General features: G+C 39.9%; 7 protein-coding genes and 1 long non-coding RNA gene across 9 annotated transcripts; 6 read left to right on the top strand and 2 right to left on the bottom strand.

The window, feature by feature from the left end:
- Nucleotides 1-51: 51 nt before the first annotated feature.
- Nucleotides 52-2,156, top strand: LOC103856708. The gene is made up of 5 exons (XM_009133826.3): nt 52-270; nt 424-521; nt 588-735; nt 836-1,678; nt 1,855-2,156. Exons 2-5 carry the CDS (start codon nt 491-493, stop codon nt 1,964-1,966), a joined length of 1,134 nt encoding a protein of 377 aa, XP_009132074.1. The 5' UTR covers nt 52-270; nt 424-490; the 3' UTR covers nt 1,967-2,156.
- A 394-nt stretch (nt 2,157-2,550) lies between these two features.
- On the top strand, nt 2,551-4,518 carry LOC103856707 (histone-binding protein MSI1). The gene is made up of 6 exons (XM_009133825.3): nt 2,551-2,965; nt 3,038-3,364; nt 3,458-3,610; nt 3,725-3,849; nt 3,947-4,042; nt 4,127-4,518. Exons 1-6 carry the CDS (start codon nt 2,621-2,623, stop codon nt 4,353-4,355), a joined length of 1,275 nt encoding a protein of 424 aa, XP_009132073.2. The 5' UTR covers nt 2,551-2,620; the 3' UTR covers nt 4,356-4,518.
- Nucleotides 4,519-4,781: 263 nt separating this feature from the next.
- On the top strand, nt 4,782-5,885 carry LOC103856706. Its single transcript, XM_009133824.3, has 3 exons — nt 4,782-5,065; nt 5,159-5,397; nt 5,468-5,885. The coding sequence occupies exons 1-3, from the start codon at nt 4,853-4,855 to the stop codon at nt 5,658-5,660; spliced, it is 645 nt and encodes a 214-aa protein (XP_009132072.1). The 5' UTR covers nt 4,782-4,852; the 3' UTR covers nt 5,661-5,885.
- Nucleotides 5,856-6,930, bottom strand: LOC103856705 (NAD(P)H-quinone oxidoreductase subunit N, chloroplastic). The gene is made up of 4 exons (XM_009133823.3): nt 6,501-6,930; nt 6,307-6,423; nt 6,152-6,237; nt 5,856-6,066 (listed from the first exon to the last, which is right to left on the bottom strand). Exons 1-4 carry the CDS (start codon nt 6,864-6,866, stop codon nt 6,009-6,011), a joined length of 627 nt encoding a protein of 208 aa, XP_009132071.1. The 5' UTR covers nt 6,867-6,930; the 3' UTR covers nt 5,856-6,008.
- A 561-nt stretch (nt 6,931-7,491) lies between these two features.
- Nucleotides 7,492-11,704, top strand: LOC103856704 (ABC transporter B family member 25, mitochondrial). Its single transcript, XM_009133822.3, has 16 exons — nt 7,492-8,255; nt 8,336-8,397; nt 8,476-8,519; nt 8,605-8,707; nt 8,846-8,953; nt 9,105-9,188; nt 9,261-9,321; nt 9,568-9,713; nt 9,837-9,953; nt 10,094-10,179; nt 10,309-10,397; nt 10,495-10,550; nt 10,637-10,717; nt 10,798-10,863; nt 10,947-11,104; nt 11,224-11,704. The coding sequence occupies exons 1-16, from the start codon at nt 7,622-7,624 to the stop codon at nt 11,501-11,503; spliced, it is 2,175 nt and encodes a 724-aa protein (XP_009132070.1). The 5' UTR covers nt 7,492-7,621; the 3' UTR covers nt 11,504-11,704.
- A 951-nt stretch (nt 11,705-12,655) lies between these two features.
- Nucleotides 12,656-14,974, top strand: LOC103856703 (26S proteasome regulatory subunit 6B homolog). The gene is made up of 6 exons (XM_009133820.3): nt 12,656-13,186; nt 13,356-13,586; nt 13,664-13,822; nt 13,925-14,077; nt 14,215-14,298; nt 14,611-14,974. Exons 1-6 carry the CDS (start codon nt 12,734-12,736, stop codon nt 14,743-14,745), a joined length of 1,215 nt encoding a protein of 404 aa, XP_009132068.2. The 5' UTR covers nt 12,656-12,733; the 3' UTR covers nt 14,746-14,974.
- A 505-nt stretch (nt 14,975-15,479) lies between these two features.
- LOC103856702 (probable inactive receptor kinase At5g58300) lies at nt 15,480-18,570 on the top strand. 2 transcript variants are annotated; one of them, XM_033288649.1, is made up of 3 exons: nt 15,480-15,730; nt 16,365-17,701; nt 17,779-18,570. In XM_033288649.1, the coding sequence occupies exons 2-3, from the start codon at nt 16,387-16,389 to the stop codon at nt 18,414-18,416; spliced, it is 1,953 nt and encodes a 650-aa protein (XP_033144540.1). In that variant the 5' UTR covers nt 15,480-15,730; nt 16,365-16,386; the 3' UTR covers nt 18,417-18,570. The 2 variants fall into 2 exon arrangements, with proteins under 2 accessions (XP_033144540.1, XP_033144539.1); XM_033288648.1 differs by lacking the exon at nt 15,480-15,730 and having other exon boundaries at nt 16,192-17,701.
- Nucleotides 15,724-18,937, bottom strand: LOC117132984. Its single transcript, XR_004456781.1, has 2 exons — nt 18,717-18,937; nt 15,724-16,009 (listed from the first exon to the last, which is right to left on the bottom strand). It is a non-coding gene; the product is annotated as an uncharacterized LOC117132984 (long non-coding RNA).
- Nucleotides 18,938-20,346: the final 1,409 nt, after the last annotated feature.

The raw sequence follows: 20,346 nt of genomic DNA, 5'->3' as shown, positions 1-20,346 counted from the left end.
GCGTCGTAGTAAAGGGCTGTTTTTTTGTGTGAGTGGGGTCCATAAATAAAAAGGATAAATTTTACTTTACCGGCACGCATAATAGAGAGAATTCGATGGGCCAGAGGAACGAGCCCATTTAGTTTAGGTAGAAAACCATTTAATCTATTTCTGAAAATTACAGACGAAACCGGAACCCTACTTGTCGTCTTCGCCGTGTTTTTAGTGTCTCCTCTTAAACCCCTGCAACCTTCTTGGTTTCCGACGGTGGTGATTGACTCGTATCTGGAGGTGAGTGTCTTAAAGGTCTTTTCTGTCTCGATCCAAAGCTCAGATACTCATAAGATGAATTATAGAAACTAAAACTCTACTTTGATCAGTTGCTACAGTAATCGTAATACTATTTTTAGAATCTCAATCGAAGTTTTTCTTCTCATGTTTAAGGAAACGAAATCAAGTTATGGACTTGTTGTCGGAGTCTTTATCTTCGTAAACGACTGAGAGTGCAGTGATGATTCTGAAGCAGCTTAAACAACTCACATGTAAGTAAACATTAGCTGTACATGTTTCGTTCAAAATGTCTGAACTGATTAATGTTTTGTTTGCAGTGTCTGCTACGCGCAGAAACGCTCATCTCCTACGGCTTCCAAGGCTCTACAGCTCTCCTGCTGTTTCTCAGTCTTTAACAACCGCTAAGCCTTCTAAAAGACTGTCAAGAGATGATCGGCGACTTGTGGTTGAGTCTTTTGTCTCCAAGTAAAATTCATTCTCCATTGGCTTTCTTTTATGTTTGTTTATTACGCTTCTCTTATGTATGTCGACTTGACTAGATAGATATCTACTGTCTTGTATGCAGATACAGAGCAGCTAATGCTGGAAAGTTCCCTACACTGAAGGTTACTGTCAAGGAAGTGGGAGGCGGTTATTACGTTGTCAGAGATATCCTCCAAGAGCTTAAACTCAGACCAAATGCACCAATCTCACGAGTCCCTGCTTCTATAGCAAATGATGCTTCCTCACTGAAGCAGGATCATACATTAGAGCCTTCTCATGTCAGAAGTGAAACCGTGACAGCTTCTCTGGACAAAGATGTTGACAGTAAATGTGATGGCAGTCCTCCAAAAATTCAAACGTTGAAGGTAGCAGAGGAATGGTTGAAGAACTCAGAGACTGAGGAAGAGGGATCATTGACACAGATAGCTAGTCAAGAGCCTAAAGCAGACCATCTTCAAGAAGCCAATGTTTTGACTACACATGGCACAAGAGAAACCGAGACAGCTCCTCCTAGCAATGACGTTGACAGTATATGTGATGACAGTCCTCAACTTCCAGAAAGTCAAACGTTGAAGGTAGTTGAGGAGTGTCTAAAGAACTCTGAGACTGCGGATGAGGGAATATTGACGCAGTTAGTTAATCCTGAGCCTAAAGCAGACCATCTTGAAGAAGCCAATGTTTTGCCTGCAACACATCTCAAAGGAGAAACAGAGACAGCTCGTCCTCAAAATGACGTTGACAGTAAATGTGGTGGCAGTACTCTTCTCCCCGACAGTCAACCGTCGATGCTATCAGAGGAATGTCTAAAGAATTCAGAGACTAAGGAAGAAGGAAATTTGACGCACTTAGGTAGCCAAGAGCCGAAAGCAGAAGACTGTCATGAAGGAGGTGCGGCTTCAGCCAATGTTTTACCTACTGAGACCAGGTATCATGTGCATAAAACTAGGTCTCTCCCTAGCTGATTGGATACTTACATTATACAGAATAACTTAGTTCATTTGATGGGTTCTCTTGTGTTTAAGTCATAGAAACAAATCAGTTGAAGCTGATCGTATTGGCATAGCGTCACTTTGAATTCTTGTACTTATGTTCTTTTTGCAGACAAGTTCCAGAGGAAGGGGATGGTGAGGTCAAAACAGGAGAAAATTCAAGTGCTTGGAGCAGTATAGTTTCATTTGCGAAAGGATTTGCCAACTTTTGGAGGAAAGGGTAGATAAACTAGATATCATCAAGGAGGTGAAATAGCTACTTTAGTGCAGAAACTTAAGAAACCGCTTGTTACTTTTGACCATTCTGTAGAGGCTATATGTTTTGTGGTTAGACCGTTTTGTGAAATTCTGTTCAACAAGGTCACAAAACTAAAGAAATGCACAGAGATTATATTTATCAGTTTTGAACTCTGATAGATGCCAAATGTGTTAGTAGATTGCAGCTGTAACTCCCAAGGTATGCGGTGAAACTGTGAAAGTTAATGCTTCCATTTCTGAGATTCTGTAACCTCAAATGCAACGCAAACATAGAGGAATATGCCTCCTGGGCAATATGAATCTCAGACGATCTTCTAAAGCAACAAAGTAGATAAGTTAATAGATAACAAGACTATATATACCACGATAGCCATGAAAGTACGTGCTTGTACGTGATAAATATACATACTCGAGTTATCAAACTGACTCCTGGACTTGCGCAAAATACAAGTTTATTAATTGGGCCTTTCATGGGCCTTTTAACAACTATTATAAGCCGTTAATCTCGTTCTCCTTTAACTTCATCTTCTTTAAATAATGACAAAAACAGAAGCTTTTGTAGTTTCCACCACTTTATACAGACAAAGAACCGATCTCTTTTGTTCTAGGGTTTCGCCACCATGGGGAAAGACGAAGAGGAGATGCGAGGAGAGATCGAGGAGCGTCTAATCAACGAAGAGTACAAGATCTGGAAAAAGAACACTCCTTTCCTCTACGACCTCGTCATCACTCACGCCCTCGAGTGGCCTTCCCTCACCGTCGAATGGCTCCCCGACCGCGACGAGCCTCCCGGTAAAGACTACTCCGTCCAGAAGATGATCCTCGGCACCCACACTTCCGAGAACGAACCCAATTACCTCATGATAGCTCAGGTTCAGCTTCCCCTCGACGACACCGAGAGCGAAGCTCGTCAGTACGACGACGAAAGGTCCGAGTTTGGTGGGTTTGGCTGTGCCACCGGAAAGGTGGGAACTTTATTGAGCTTAATAGTTCCGTTGAGTTGAATTGATATTAAAGTCGATTACTTTTGTGTGTAGGTGCAAATTATCCAGCAGATAAACCATGAAGGGGAGGTGAACCGAGCTCGGTACATGCCTCAGAACCCTTTTGTGATTGCTACCAAGACGGTTAATGCGGAGGTGTATGTGTTTGATTACAGCAAGCATCCGTCTAAGCCACCGCTTGATGGAGCTTGTAATCCTGATTTGAGGCTGAGAGGTCACAGCTCTGAGGGGTATGGTTTGTCTTGGAGTAAGTTCAAGGCGGGGCATTTGCTTAGTGGGTCTGATGACGCTCAGATCTGCTTGTGGGATATTAACGCTACTCCGAAGAACAAGGTCATTGATGCTCAGCAGATCTTTAAGGTATATATGCTTTGATTCATGTATAAGATACTGAGTGATGTTAAGTGTGATTTCATGTGTGTTTTCGGTACTGATTAGTTGTTTGATTTTAAGGCTCATGAAGGGGTCGTGGAAGATGTTGCATGGCATATGAGTCATGAACACCTGTTTGGATCCGTTGGAGATGATCAGTACCTTCTTATATGGGATCTGCGTTCTCCATCTGCCAGTAAGCCAATACAGTCTGTGGTTGCTCACTCCATGGAGGTGCGTTTGCATTAAACTGAATTTTAAGAGCCTAAGACTGGTCTGCTTGCTCCATCTTATCTCATTAGTGACCTGGTCTGTATCATATCTTTGTTTTGTTTTGAAATGCTTCAGGTTAACTGTTTAGCCTTCAATCCAATCAATGAGTGGGTTGTGGCAACAGGGTCAACTGATAAGACTGTTAAATTATTCGATCTGCGGAAGCTAACCAGCGCTCTTCACACGTTTGATAGCCATAAGTGAGAGAACATTTTACTTTCATTATCGGCTACTAATAACTATTTAACTCAAGTAAACGCAGCATTGCTAATAGATATTATGTTCTTTGATCCCTAGAGAGGAGGTTTTCCAAGTTGGATGGAACCCGAAGAACGAAACTATCTTAGCCTCATGTTGCCTTGGTAGAAGGCTTATGGTTTGGGACCTTAGCAGGTAGACTTCGTTGCTTGGTTATAGAATGTTCTTGTTTCCTGACGAAAGAGCAATATTAATGTGTTTGAGGGTGTTTTATGACAGGATCGACGAGGAACAGACAGCAGAGGATGCAGAGGACGGTCCACCGGAGCTGCTGTTCATCCATGGCGGCCACACCAGCAAAATATCAGATTTCTCATGGAACCCATGTGAAGATTGGGTTATTTCCAGTGTAGCTGAGGACAACATACTCCAGATATGGCAAATGGCTGAGAACATTTATCATGACGAGGATGATGCTCCAGGGGAAGAACCAATAAAAGGTTCTTAGCTTTAATGTTAGGCTCCCTATCTTATGTGACATTAATTTTCTTTTACTTATCTCTCTGCCTTTGATCTGTTGATCTGTTCCAAGTATTTAGTGTAAGTTATGTAAAACGAGACATGAAATGAGTTTTTACTTTTTTTTCTTCAATCCACATCTTGCTTCTGTACTAGAAACCAATTTGTTTTGCAACTTACCAAAGAGATTACAAGTTTGATCTGAAGTCTCCTCAAACTGTATTTTGAAGCCTCTTTGTTTAGTAGATCAAGCTTCTGCTTCAGTTCCTTCTCATCAACTACAAAAAGATAGTCACTGTAAACCTTTCTCCTCTCTTCCTCATGGGTTACAAAGGCCCCTTAAACACTACTTGGGCCTATTATATGTTTGTCTTAGGCCCAAATAACTTATTTAATCAATTATGGGGAAGAGAGAAGATGATAGATAACAAAAGATAAGATTTTTACAGATTCTTCTCGATCAAAGTCAAAACACTCAAATCAGCTATGTGGAGCGTCGCCGGAGCATTGTGCGTGGCGGTGCCTAACGCCGCCGCATTCCGTCCAAAACCCTTTCTCGTATCCTCTAACCTTCTTCCCAACCAGACGAAGAAGCTCCATCTCTCTCCTCCGCAGCCTCCGTCTCTATCATCACATTTCTCCTCCTCCTCTTTCAAAACCGCCGCTACTTCCGTTCAACAACAGTCAGATGATAAAAAGGTTTCTCCTTTACACTCTCTTCTCATTCTTCTTCTCGACACAATTAAACCAAGAAGCTTGCGTTGTAAGAATGCAATGTGATCATTGATGCAGGCGGAGAAGAGCACTACTAAGTACTACTTCCTTGTTGCAAACGCCAAGTTCATGCTTGACGAAGAGGAACACTTCCAGGAGCAGCTGTTTGAACGTTTGAGATACTACGGAGAGCGTGACAAGGAGCAAGACTTCTGGCTCGTCATTGAGCCTAAGTTCCTCGACAAGTTCCCCAAACTCACTCAGAGACTACGTCGTCCTGCTGTTGCTCTTGTTTCCACCAATGGCCCCTGGATCACGTAAGAGACCCTTCTAAATCCCTTAGTCTCTCTCTCTTAACAAAGTTGCATACTTTGTTGTTATTGTCAGGTTTATGAAGTTGAGATTGGATCGAGTTTTAGCTGATTCCTTTGAAGCTTCCTCTCTGGATGAAGCTTTGGCCTCTAGTCCTACAACTCTAGAGTTCGACCAGCCTGGAAACTGGGTGGCTCCGTACCCAAAGTATGAACCTGGATGGTGGGACACCTTCTTGCCCAAAGCAAAACAAGAATCTCTAGCATAGAACTTTGTCCACCTTTGTCTTAGTGCTTTGTAGTTTGTATTACTGAGCTTCTTGTGTTATCCAAATATGATTGCAACTCAACTGAGTCTACTGACAAGAACTGATGAAGGCCTATTTCTACTTGGTGTGTGTTTCTGATCAATCAAGGGTTCTGAGTTCTGCGTCTTGATCGCTTTTGTCCCATCAGTCTTGCTATGACAAATCATAATGGAGATTATACTTTAACTACCAAGTTGCATGCACAAATTTTCAAATTTTACAATGTGTTCCACATTACAGTTGCAGGAGATGGTAATCATGATAAACTAATACATGGTAAGCTCTCCGTTGGTGCCTGAGTTCATTACGTTACTCTTGTGCAGCTAGTTCTGCAATTTCTGCAAGGGGCTTCCACATGAACTTTCTCCTGCAAGGGGGAATGAGTTAATGTGGTCATGCAACATGCAACCATAGATGACTGATTATATAAAAAAAGGATAATATATGCTTACCAGTTGCCACATTCAGCAACAACCCTGACATTAGGACGGAGAGAAGGTAGCAAAGCGAGAAACTGGAGTTCAGATTTTGAGAGGACCTGAGTTGTTGATAAGATAAAAAGTAAGATGTAGCAGACAGATTAAATCAAATGAGAGAATACACAAACCTTCGCTTCGATGATCCAGACCACAAGTCCCTTGGCACTAGGAGGAAGAGCAGAGAGTCTGTAGTCGACTTCTGGTGGATAGTACCACCTTGCTATAGGTTGTTTCCCAAGGTGAGCCTACAAGAAGAGAAGACAACAAGGTTCAAATACTAAAACATCGAAACAAGAAGATAGATATGAAGAGGCAGACTTACAGGGCAAACAGGGTAGGGGTTAAGGAGTGTTGTCTCTGGATCACCAAGTCCTCGAGCAGAGATGTCAAGAAAGTAGTATCCTTGTTCTTTGAGACGGTTAAGATACCTACCTTCGTATCCACCCTCGTGAGGAGTGTAGATGGCTATTGCCTTGTGCTTCTCCACATCCTCAAGCCAACGACCGATGTCTGGCTTCACCAGGTCTCCTCCGATGAAGTCAACGAGGCTGCACCTCACGCCACTGCTTCTTCTTTTCCTTCTAGTAATACTCACAGAAAAAGGACTAACTGTTTTGCTCTTGTTCAGTTGGGAGGCTTCGAAACACGGAGGTGCCACACGTTGAATGCATACTGCATGGCTTGCCATCTTCTTACTAGCAGTGGTGTGTTTGAGTAGCGTGTAATAACCATTGCTTGATGAGGACGATGATGATGATGAAAGAATGGTGGAGAAATGATGACACACACGACAAGGTGATAGACCTTAATGGGCTTCAAAACTGTTAGGCTTTGATTCTTAGGCCCATTTATCATGAATGGTCATTTTCGTTTGAGCACTCAGTTATTCAGTTCGGTTTCACACAATTCAAATGGAGTTTAGAAGTCATTTAAGAACTGAAGAAAATTTGGCATGGATCATCAACTCAGATTAAATAGGTTTGGATAGTTTTCGCTTCAGATGATAAAACTAGAAACCGGTTAATATCGGTCTTATGTTAAAACATTGGATAACTTAGTTCATACAAAAATATCAAACAATTCATAGTATCCTAGATAAAAATATTTAAATAATTTTGAAAAATTCAGTTTAAAAATATTTTTGTTATTTTAATTAAAAATTATATTTGTAGATTTTCATTATTATATTTGAAAATAATTAGTTTTTGTGAACAATTTTTATGAATTTAGGTATTCATCAAGTTTTTTTTTTCTTTTTGGTTTTGGAAAGTGTGAATATAGAAATAAAAGGATATTTGTAGGTTTTCTGTTTCTATTTTTATTTATTTTCGGTTTGGTTATTCGGTTCAAATAGTCAAAAGTTGTGAGAGAGAATCAGACACGAAAGTAGAAATCTTGCCGGAGCAAACTGTCTGAAACACTTTCAATCGAAGAAAGAAAGGGATGTCGAGAGGATCTCGGCTCCTAAGGGCACCTAGCCTCCTACTCCGTCACGCTTACACACGCACTCACCCAAAGCCCCCTTCTTTCTCCTACAGTCTTCGCTCCAATTACCTTCTCCACCATCACCATGGCTTCTCCACCTTCACCAGACGTAGCTCAATCAACGCCTTCCTCTCCGATCCCTCCCCATCCCCATCCCCATCCCAATCACCAATTCGCTTCGTTCAGCGGAGCTCCATGGTTAACAACAACCGTCTCCTCTTCTCAACTTCCCCTCCCAAACCCGACAAAGAAACCGATAAGCCCAAGCAAATCAAGACGGTGGCGAATTCGGACATGGCTGACATGAAGATTCTCCGCACGCTTGCTGGCTACTTGTGGATGAGAGACAACCCTGAGTTTCGCTTCAGGGTTATAACCGCCTTGGGGTTTCTAGTGGGAGCTAAGGTCTTGAATGTTCAGGTTCCTTTCCTCTTCAAACTGGCTGTTGATTGGCTCGGTTCGGAAACTGGAAGTGGTGCTTCTATGTCGGCCTTTGTGGCTTCGAACCCTTCTCTTGTTGCTGCTTTTGCTACTCCTTCTGCTGTACTTATTGGGTACGGCATTGCTAGGACGGGGGCTTCTGCTTTTAATGGTAACACTCTTCTGAACTATCTCTGTTAAAAAAAAGAATGGACCTTTGACTCTTGTTTTTTACTGCTTTCGTTACTGCAGAGCTTCGAACTGCTGTCTTCTCCAAAGTAGCTCTTCGGACAATACGTTCTGTTTCTAGAAAGGTGTGTTCTTGTTTCTCTTAACAGCCTTGTTAATGCCTTCTTTGTTGTACCAATCCTTGTCACTTGTTGACTGTGCAGGTGTTCTCACATTTACATGATCTTGACCTTCGTTACCACCTGAGGTATCCGCCTCTCCTCTCCTACTCTTGTGAGTAAGAGTTTAATTCATCTCGTTCATAACTTTCTTACTTTGTTGCTCTTGTGCAGTCGAGAAACTGGTGGTTTGAATAGAATTATTGATCGTGGTAGCCGTGCAATTAACTTTATCCTCTCAGCTATGGTTTTCAATGTTGTTCCTACCATTTTGGAGGTAAAAGCTTATCACACCGCTTGGTGCTTTATTTTGATCATCGTTTAGACTAATTTGATATCGGTTTAATAGTGTGGATTACTTACTACTCCTTTGTCTCTCTAAAAACATTCGACGTAATTAATATATATCTTCCAGATAGCTATGGTATCAGGTATACTAGCGTACAAGTTCGGAGCTGCTTTCGCCTGGATTACTTCTCTTTCTGTTGGTGCATATATAGCTTTCACCTTAGCTGTCACACAGGTACTGTGCATTCTTCAGAATATTCTTATCACTGCCAGCTATGATGCAGTACTTGCGTTTTTGCCTTCTTCGAAAGATGTTTGCCTCGTTCATTATCTTGTTATTTTTTGGTGTCAGATGTTATGCTCACGTTTCATTTATTTTTTTCCAGTGGCGGACCAAGTTTAGAAAGGCTATGAACAAAGCTGATAATGATGCTAGCACGAGGGCCATTGATTCTCTGATAAATTATGAGGTAAATTTTCATTCTTTTTAAAGTCATTTTTGCTTGAATAACAGTTCTGACAGAACCTCTGTTTCGTTTCAGACGGTTAAGTATTTTAACAATGAAGGTTATGAGGCTGAAAAGTATGACCAGTTCCTGAAAAGTAAGTAACTGTACTGGCTGTTCTAGCATGACAAACAGATTTATCTTAATCCTCCAGTTTTGTCTTTTGCAAAGTATACTAGCAAACAAACAAGAAATTATCAGATAGGGGAATGCGCTGTTGACTGATTATCATGTTTTATATAGTTCCACTAGCAAGAAAACAGATTGATGCTTTCTCACAATATATTATTACTCAGTCCATTTACCTTGATATATCTTGTGATGATTCTGCTGCTTATATCAGGATATGAAGATGCTGCCCTGCAAACTCAAAGAAGTCTTGCTTTCTTAAACTTTGGGCAAAGTATCATATTTAGTACTGCTCTTTCAACAGCAATGGTGCTGTGCTCTCAGGGTATCATGAATGGCCAGATGACAGTCGGTGACTTGGTCAGTGCCTCCTTTTGTTTCGCCTCTCCACTGACACTTTATGTTTCTGTTAAGTTCCTTCTGCATTTTTTCGACGCAATTTGTCTTCTAATAAGTTTTTTTTCCATGTTTGGGGCGTTGCAGGTTATGGTGAATGGACTTCTCTTTCAGTTGTCCCTTCCTCTAAACTTCTTGGGTAGCGTTTACCGTGAAACCATTCAGAGCCTTATAGACATGAAATCTATGTTCCAGTTGTTAGAGGTATATGAGGATGTTATAAGTAGCTTTTCACCTTTTTTATGCTAATGCTTTAGTCGAGAAGTGATATTCAGATGCATGCTGTTTAGTATGTGGACCTTTGGCATGTTGAATTGATAATTTGGTATTCTCTTACTACTCAGGAAAAATCTGACATCAGAAATATAGATGACGCAAAGCCTCTTGTTCTGAAAGGTGGAAACATTGAGTTTGAAAATGTACACTTCAGGTAGGTGTTGATTTTTTGTGGAACATCATCAAAGTGCAGGATACATTGCATGATTTGGATTTAGCTTCATGTTGTGCTTGAATACTCATGTCTATTGCCACATAATCATTCTCTTTTCTACAATTACAGTTACCTTCCAGAGAGAAAAATCTTAGATGGAATTTCATTTGTCGTACCGGCAGGAAAGAGTGTGGCAATTGTTGGTACTAGCGGCAGCGGTAATACCTAAAACTTCTTTGTTACAGAATGTAAATGTAATTCATTATGTTTGTTATACCAATTGCAAATGTTATGATATGATTTGTTTTATGGCAGGCAAGTCAACAATTCTTAGAATGCTTTTTAGATTCTTCGACACAGATTCCGGAAGTGTAAGCATCTTTTTCATTTGTTTGGAAGCATTGTTGCAATTAAAGATTGGTTTCTAAATGACTTATTATCTCATTTTGGTTAACAGGTGAGGATTGATGGGCAAGATATAAAGGAAGTGAAACTAGATAGCCTCCGAAGCTCTATAGGAGTTGTGCCTCAAGATACTGTAAGTTGGTGTTGTGTTACCTATATTTTTTCTGTTTATAAATTATTATACAAAACATTGACCTCTACTGTGTATCGCAGGTTCTCTTCAACGATACAATATTTCACAATATTCATTATGGACGTCTTTCAGCTACAGAAGAAGAGGTGCCTACCATCTTATTATACACAGTGTAGTCGTTAAGCTAGTTATCGATGATTCTTATATCTAACACAATATTTCAATCCAGGTGTATGATGCTGCTCGTCGTGCTGCAATTCATGATACCATTAGTAATTTCCCTGATAAATATTCCACCATTGTTGGAGAAAGAGGGCTCAAGTTGAGTGGTGGAGAGAAACAGAGAGTAGCACTTGCTCGGGCATTCCTGAAATCCCCTGCGATTTTGTAAGTAATTTTGAAGAGAATCAAGCATTGACTTTTGCGTATGTGATTAAGTAGGCGTTGAGATTCCTCACTACATACATGAGAAAATTTGAGATGAGTTGGTGTAAAATTTGGCATAGGTTGTGTGACGAGGCAACAAGTGCACTGGACAGCACAACAGAGGCAGAGATACTTAACGCATTGAAGGCACTGGCGAGTAACAGGACATCCATCTTCATTGCCCACAGGCTGACCACAGCGATGCAGTGCGATGAGATAGTAGTGCTGGAAAACGGGAAGGTGGTTGAACAGGGTCCACACGAGGTGCTGTTGGGGAAGGCAGGAAGATACGCGCAGCTATGGACACAACAGAACAGCACTGTGGATATGATCGATGCGGCTATCAAGTTGGAAGAGTGAATTCCAGAGGCAAAAAAGAGTGTATAATTGATATTTTATTATCTCAATTGATTCTTTTAGTCTTTGAATGAATGTAGTTAATACGTTTCCCCAAAAAGACAAAACAAAGAAATATAATAATGTTGAATGACAAGTTTTGTATGGATGATGGTGAGAATTAACGAAAGCAAAGCAAAGGCTAAACATTATGTTTTACCCTCAGTTTTGGTTTCTAGGCGATGAACTATATATTATGTTTTACCCTCACTTTTGGTTTCTACAAGGTTTTGTTTTGTCCTGTGAACTGTGTAAACTGCTAAGTTTCTTCTCACTTTGGCCTCTGTTAGCGCAATCTTGGGTTGATTTGGCAAAATGTTTTCCAAAGGCGTTTCTTTTGTTCAAGAAACATCTTACTGCTCTACACTACCAACTCTCTCAAGGGTCTCAACACCTCTTTTAGCTTTCAGGTCTCGTAGCTACCAGCTGTGACCAGGGTCGGCTTAGATAGGGGGTGAGCCGACCGTTCCGGGTCTAATCTATTGTCTTCTTATTTTTTTAATAGATAAGAGTCCGATTTTTTAAAAAAATACATGTATTTTTATATTAAAAAAAGGGCCCAAATTTTTTTTATATTAAAGTAGTTTTTTATTTTTATAGATTTATTTTTAAAAATATTTTTGGTATTCTGAAAAAAAAACATATATCTATCAGATTTTTTAAAGAAAAATAATAGTTTGGAAATTAAAAAAAAAATTACCCCAGAACCCATAAATCCATGATACCGTTGAGTCGGTCTTGGCTGTGACTTGTGTCTAGTTTAGTCATCAAACGTTTTCTCTTTTACTTTTCTCCACCAAATATGCAACTGTTAATTCATTGGCTGTACTTCAGATAAAAATCAGTACATCACAAACTACCAACATTTTAACTAATCGATTAGGATAAACTTTATCAGATTTTACAGTTTTTTTTATATGAATGATCCAATCAAAGATCATGATTGAAAATTGTTTGATAGTCTTTATAAAAAAAAGGAAAATTCACGTAATAGTAATTCTTTTTTGCGTAAATGCAAAAAGGAAAAATACTAAGGCCAACAATGCAAAAATGGAAATTAAAAGGCCCCATATCACATCTGTCGGCCTTTTTAAAGAGAGCACCGAAAACAATTTTATTTTATTTGTTCGCAATCAATCTTTTCTTTCTCTCTACTCCATCCAAGAACTCCTCTCAACAGATCTCTCTCCGACAATGGCTGCAGCGATGGTTCTCGACCCCAAGGCATCTCCTCCGCTGATGGATCTCTCCACTTCCGACGAGGAAGATCCCTACTCCCGCCTCAAATCCCTCGAACGGCAACTGGAGTTCACCGACATCCAAGAGGAATACGTTAAAGACGAGCAGAAGAATCTCAAACGCGAGCTCTTGCGCGCTCAAGAAGAGGTCAAACGAATCCAATCCGTGCCTCTCGTGATTGGCCAGTTCATGGAGATGGTTGATCAGAACAACGGCATCGTTGGATCCACCACGGGCTCCAATTACTATGTGAGGATTCTCAGCACCATCAACAGAGAAGACTTAAAGCCTTCTGCTTCCGTGGCCCTTCACCGTCACTCCAACGCCCTCGTTGATGTGTTGCCGCCTGAGGCTGATTCTAGCATCTCTCTTCTTAGTCAATCTGAGAAGCCTGACGTCTCCTACAATGTAAAGTTTCTCTCTTTTCAAATCTTATCTCTGTTTCTTTTAGATTAGGGTTTGGGTTCTTGTAAAGGTCTTGCCTTTTTGTGGATTAGGGTTTGGGTTTTTGTAAAGGTCTTGGCTTTTTGTGGATTAGGATTTGGGTTTTTGAAAAGGTGTTTTCTTTTTTTTGTAGGATATTGGAGGATGTGATATTCAGAAACAGGAGATTCGTGAGGCTGTTGAGTTGCCACTTACACACCACGAGCTTTACAAGCAGATTGGTATTGACCCTCCACGAGGTGTCTTGCTTTATGGACCTCCCGGTACTGGGAAGACTATGTTGGCTAAGGCTGTTGCTAACCACACAACCGCTGCTTTCATTAGGGTTGTTGGCTCTGAGTTTGTGCAGAAGTACCTCGGCGAGGTATAGCTTTCTTCGTTATTTGAGGTTTTATTGAGTGCTTGTACTTGATGTTTAACTTGCTTTCCCTTTAATTGCAGGGACCTCGTATGGTTCGTGATGTCTTCCGTCTTGCCAAGGAGAATGCTCCAGCGATCATCTTTATTGATGAGGTAGATGCCATCGCCACTGCTAGGTTCGATGCTCAAACAGGAGCTGATAGGGAAGTTCAGCGTATTCTCATGGAACTTCTTAATCAGGTAAGAACAGGAAACAAATAAGTGAAAACTATGTCTTGTCGTCTTGTTATAAATGGTTCAACTTGAGCTGTGTTCTAACTTGATTTGTTGAATTTGATGTAGATGGATGGATTTGACCAGACGGTGAATGTCAAGGTCATTATGGCAACAAACAGGGCAGACACTCTTGATCCTGCTCTCTTGCGTCCTGGGAGACTTGACCGTAAGATTGAGTTCCCCCTTCCTGACAGACGTCAAAAGAGGCTTGTTTTCCAGGTTAGTTTACTACTAAACATACTTGAACGTTGAATCAACTAGTGAAACAGACGTGAAGCCAAATGTTTCGTAAAAGAAAGTTTGCTCTCACTTTTTAAATTGTGTCTGTTTTACTGACGTCTTTTCTCCTTGTGTAGGTATGCACCGCCAAAATGAACCTCAGCGATGAGGTTGACTTGGAAGACTATGTTTCACGGCCTGATAAAATTAGCGCTGCTGAGGTTAGTTTTTCTTGCTTACTATTCTACGCTTCCCACTAGAGTTGCTTTTCCGAAGATGTATGTAGCGCCTCCATAGTTTCTAGATCACCACCTAATAATGGCTGTTTTGGGCAATATGCATGGATGTGTTAGTTGAGTCGCCAAGTGTCCTGAATTGAATTATTGAGATTCAAACCTTGACAGTAAGATTGTTTGATTTACTTGATAATGTGCATTGAGAATCAAATCTTGACAGTAAGATGGTTTCATTTACTTTAAAAGATTTAAAAATTTATATAACACACTAATTCGATATTATGTTGAACAATGCAGATAGCAGCAATCTGCCAGGAAGCTGGAATGCATGCGGTGCGTAAGAACAGATATGTGATACTGCCTAAGGATTTCGAGAAGGGTTACCGCTCAAATGTGAAGAAGCCAGACACGGACTTTGAGTTCTACAAGTGAGGAGAAAGCTGAGATGGGAACCAGATTATGCGTGTTGTTAACGCTCCAGTGTTTTTTTTTAATATATCTGCATGGATCTGCAGTTTAATGTATGAACTAAGTTGCATCTCTAGTTTATGAAGCTAAAGTTCACATATGTTTTGTGTTTTCTAGCCTCCCCGTCTTTACAGTTCAGTTTATAAGAAAACAGTGGCAGTTTGATTAAATGAACCAAGTTGCATCTCTACAAGTTAACTTGAGATTGTGTTTAGTCTCTTAGCCATTTACAGTTTCATTTATCAGTTCAGGACAGTAAGAGGAAGCACCAGGTAATAATGGTACAAGGTGAAGTGACGAGATAAGTAATAATGTCCTGTTTCTGATTAAAGGACAAAAATGTCTATAAAGGAGTTGGATCTTGTTTTGGGATTTGGTAGATGATGAGATGACTAGTTTAATTTTACATAGTATCCGCAATCAAGAATGATGCAAATCGAGAGGAAAAAAAATAGCAACAGGAGTGGTTGGACAGGTTAGGACTATTATTACATACTCAAATGATTACTTTACAAATATAAAAATGTAGGCTTTACTTTGGTAACAAAATTTGCATCTGGCCGACTGTGTTTTTCACTTTGCTAACTCTTAAGAATCTCAAGATTGGTCAATCTCTTGATCACTCTCTACTCTAGCGTTTGTTGCGGTCAAAACACATTAACATGATTTAATCTAAGGACTCACTGTCTTACCCTTAACAAGTACGCTTCTTACTTCACCACTTTATCTCCAACTCTTTCTTTTTCCTTTTCTGCTTCTTCTTCTTCTCTCCGTCTCTAACGCTAGTCCCCACACACATTGCCTTTTCTTCTTTCTTCTCTTTCATCATTTCAAGATTTGAGTTATAGACTGTTCACGCCAGGCATCATTTCTTCCTCCTCTTCCACCTTCATGAGTTCACTAACGCCCACAATTTTCTTACTTCATTAGCTTGCATCTCTACTCTCAGGTTTCCCTCTCTCTCTTTATTTAGTAAGTTTCTGTAATTTGTCTATTTGTGGACTTAAACTTCATAGCATCATTTTCTCCAGCTGGTTGGGTAGGAAAGTTTCAAGACTTGACAATCTTAGTTTACTTAGCTTTGTTAGATACATGTTGTTTGTTCAACAACTCTGCTAAAATTAAGACACTCAAACTCATCTTTATTTACTTAGCGACATTGTCCACATGATGGAGAGAGACCTCTCCTTCTTTCTATATATCTTTGGCCAAAAGGAATTGCTTTTCTCTGCACATCAATTCTTTTTTTGTATTAAAGTTTGGTTCTTCTTTATGTTACCCAAAAAAAAAAAGTTTGTTTCTTTAGCTTTATTCCTTTTGCTTTTTTTTTTTTTTTAGTTGGATGCTTCAGTCTCTTATCTTAACCTCCTTGGATTTTTTAATCTCCCAATGATAAAGATAGGCAATGACATACTTTTTTTTTATAATCTTTAAGAACCATATGTTAGCTATCAACTTTTAGTGTTGTGGGAGTATCTAAGGAACTGGCTAAGGAAGCCTCTTTTCCAGTACTAAGTGTTGCAATATTGGCTTGTGTGGTGAAAATCACTGTCGTCATTTTATATATCTTTCTTTTGAAGCAGGAGGAGGGAGGGACAGGAAGTGATGCTGATGATGCAGCTCCATTTCCAGTTTGATGTTGGTCTAGTCTTCACCTTGAAATCATCAAAAGGCTACTTCTCTGCTTGTCTTGTCTCTTTCTTGTTTGTCACAACTACTTTCTCCTCTTCTGCTGTTGCCGACCTGAACTCGGATAAGCAAGCTCTTCTCTCCTTTGCTGCTTCTGTTCCTCATCTTAGAAGACTCAACTGGAACTCCACCAACCATATCTGCAAATCATGGGTTGGTGTCACTTGCACTCCTGATGGTACTCGAGTCCTCGCTCTCCGCCTTCCTGGTATAGGACTCGTGGGACAAATCCCTCCAAACACACTTGGTAAACTAGAATCACTCACCACTCTCAGTTTGAGATCAAACCTCCTAGGTGGTAACCTTCCTCCTGATATTCCATCTCTCCCTTCACTAGCTTACCTCTATCTCCAACATAACAACTTCTCCGGTGAGGTTCCTTCCTTTCTGTCTCAGCACCTTGATATCTTAGACCTTTCGTTTAACTCTTTCACCGGGAAGATACCAGAAGCTTTACAAAACCAGAAGAAGCTGACAGCGTTGAGCCTCCAGAACAACAAACTATCTGGACCAATACCTGATCTTGATACTTCAAAACTGAGACGTTTAAACTTGAGCAACAATCATCTTACTGGTTCAATACCTTCTGCACTTGGTGGGTTTCCAAGATCATCTTTTACCGGAAACACATTGTTATGTGGACTTCCTCTGCAGCCATGTGCTGCTCCCTCACGCCCTTCTCCTCTGACCCCGCCGTTTCCTCACAAAGAAGGTCCCAAAAGTAAGTTACATGAAAGCACTATCATTATCATTGCAGCTTGTGGGGCTGCCCTGCTGCTGTTAGTCACTGCGATCATCTTATGTTGCTGTAACAAGAAAAAGGACAAGAGGGAAGACAGTGTTGTCAAAGCAAAAACTTTGACTGAGAAAGCAAAGCAAGATTTTGGAAGTGGAGTACAAGAGCCTGAGAAGAACAAGCTGGTGTTCTTTGAAGGATGTTCTTATAACTTTGATCTAGAAGATCTGTTGAGAGCATCAGCGGAAGTACTAGGGAAAGGTAGTTATGGGACAACGTACAAGGCTGTCTTGGAGGAATCCACTACTGTTGTGGTGAAAAGGTTGAAGGAAGTGGTAGCTGGAAAGAAGGAGTTTGAACAGCAGATGGAGATTATAAGCCAAGTAGGGCAACACCCTAGCGTTGTTCCCCTTCGTGCATACTATTACTCCAAAGATGAGAAGCTCTTGGTTTATGATTATTACTCTGCTGGTAACTTATCATCACTCCTCCACGGTTAGTCTTCTTCCCATCTTGGGTTAATGGTTTGGATTTACATTGTTGTGTTCCTTATGGTTTTGATGCCATGACAGGTAACCGGGGAAGTGGGAGAGAGCCTCTTGACTGGGAGTCCAGAGTGAAAATCACTCTCGCAGCAGCAAAAGGTGTAGCTCACCTACATGAAGTTGGAGGTTCAAAGTTCAGTCATGGAAACATAAAGTCATCAAACGTGATTATGAAACAGGAGAATGATGTGTGCGTTTCTGACTTTGGGTTGTCTCCTCTGATGTCTGTGCCCATTGCGCCAATGAGAGGTGCAGGCTACCGTGCACCGGAAGTAATAGTAACAAGGAAACACACACACAAATCAGATGTTTACAGTTTCGGTGTACTTATACTCGAGATGCTGACAGGGAAGTCTCCGGTGCAGTCGCCGAGTAGGGAGGACATGGTTGATCTTCCGAGGTGGGTGCAGTCAGTGGTGAGGGAGGAATGGACAAGCGAGGTGTTTGATGTTGAGCTTATGAAGTTTCAGAATATTGAAGAAGAAATGGTGCAGATGCTGCAGATTGCTATGGCGTGTGTGGCTCATGTGCCTGAGGTGAGACCTAGCATGGATGAGGTGGTTAGGATGATTGAGGAGATAAGAGTTTCAGACTCTTCTGAGACAAGGCCGTCTTCGGATGACAATAGCAAACCCAAGGACTCTAATGTTCAAACCACTCCTTGATTCCTCTTTTCTTGTATGTGTTTGAGTTTGCAAGTCTTTTCTGTTGATTGTTTGGAGAACACTCGCCTAAGTAGTAAGACACAGTTGGAGGCAATTGTTGTAGGATCCTTTCTCTGTGTCATAATATATATGAATATGATCCCATTTTATTCAAGTCGCTATCCAAAATGCCATGACAGGGGCCAGACGCAGAAGTGTGGAATCATGATATACATGAATGTATGAATGAATGAATGTAAAATTCTTTAAAATTTTGTGGTGGCAAAGATCATAATAAAGAGTTTGGTAATAAAAGATTACCTCTATGGTGCTCTCGTTCTCGTTGTAATAATACTTGTCCCGGACATATTCAGGTTTCATCATCATGCTTGTTGGGAAGGGAAGTCTCACATGACAGCCATCATGTTCCCTTCTCCAACGCTATGGCTCACCAAAAATGACCTTTTGGTAAAGGGGAAGTTAGGAGAGAAAGTCACTGAGAGGCTGGTTGTAGTCATCAAGAGAGGAGACAGTGTTTGGATCAGTTTGGTTGATCCCATCGCCCTTGAGATCAATGGAGGTGGCCTTATGTCCATTCTCCTTCAGTGAATAGGCGAGTTTGTACCAACATCACCCTCCATGGCCTGCACCGTGCACAAACACAAAAATGCTGCTCATTCAGCTTCAAATCTTCTTCTCATACATCAAGTATTTTTTCCCAACGGTTATCTTCTGTAGCTAGGTAATATTTCTGTATATGGCTGTAATGTGTTTGTCATCATGTCAATTTGTCTTTATTTAAAGAACGATTGCGAAATGCAGCTTTCTCCAAACTCACAACGATCATCACATTCTTCTCTACCGTACAATGTTTTACATTATACGTATCAGTAAGTTAGCACTCTCCTCTTGAATTCTTGATATGTAGTGGTCATAATATGTTTCAATAAAAGTTATATGATACTTACAATGATTAATACAATAAGATTTGCAAGATTTGAGTCAAACAAAAGGGAAGACTTGCAAGATAATGTTCTCTATTTACATCAGCTAGTTTCAATAAATTATCTAAGTCTAGCAGTTTTATTAAATTTTACATGTAAGTAAATAAATAAATAAAAAATATTTAGTAATCAGTAAGCAATTACATTTGCTTTTAAGTATTTGTTGAGGATTTGATGAGTTGTGCCTGTCAGCAAATCATAAATAAATTATTTAGATTACAAAATAGATAGATTTTTAATGCATAAAATCTCAAGTGAAATGATGAAAAGCTAAGGAAGTGGAGAGCCACAAAACAAAATTTGTGTTGGCTGGCCTTTTGAGTCTTAAAACACAAAGATAACGCGTTTACTCCCCTAAATTCTGAGCAAGTCTTCCCATTCAAATTACACATTTTTAAAAAGAAAAAAGTCCTGATTTTAGACCCAAAAATATTAGGAAAAAGCAATTTAAAATATTTAATGCCTGCAAAAATGATATCCTGACTGTGTGATGACCTTCAAGAATGTGTTAATGGCAACATAATAATAATAATAGACGTAGAGGAAATAGTCTTGGATGACCATTAATTGTATGAATAGTCGGTTTGATTAGTGGGAGAGTGGTCAAATGACAACTCCTTAATCTTTGACATTAAATTTGATTCAATTCGTTTCGATTCGATCCAAAAAACCCGGATATCCGTAATTTTTCGAAAAAAACAAATATGAAAAATCAATATCTTTTTTTAAAACGAAACAAATCGAAAAAACCAAAAAAAATTTAGAAGCGGATATCCGCTCCGCTGCGACTTTTATACAAATAGATGTATATTTGCAATTAAATATAGAGTCTTCAATGTGTATTTTTACATAACTATTATTTTAACATATAATTTTATTCATAAAATTACTTACAAAATGTATTAAATTAAGAAATAAATATAAAATCTTTATGAAAACTAAAAAAA

This window comes from Brassica rapa, chromosome A03 (assembly GCF_000309985.2).
Source record: "Brassica rapa cultivar Chiifu-401-42 chromosome A03, CAAS_Brap_v3.01, whole genome shotgun sequence".
In the NCBI taxonomy this organism is placed as follows: Eukaryota; Viridiplantae; Streptophyta; class Magnoliopsida; order Brassicales; family Brassicaceae; genus Brassica; species Brassica rapa.
This window is presented reverse-complemented; position numbering and strand designations above follow the sequence as displayed.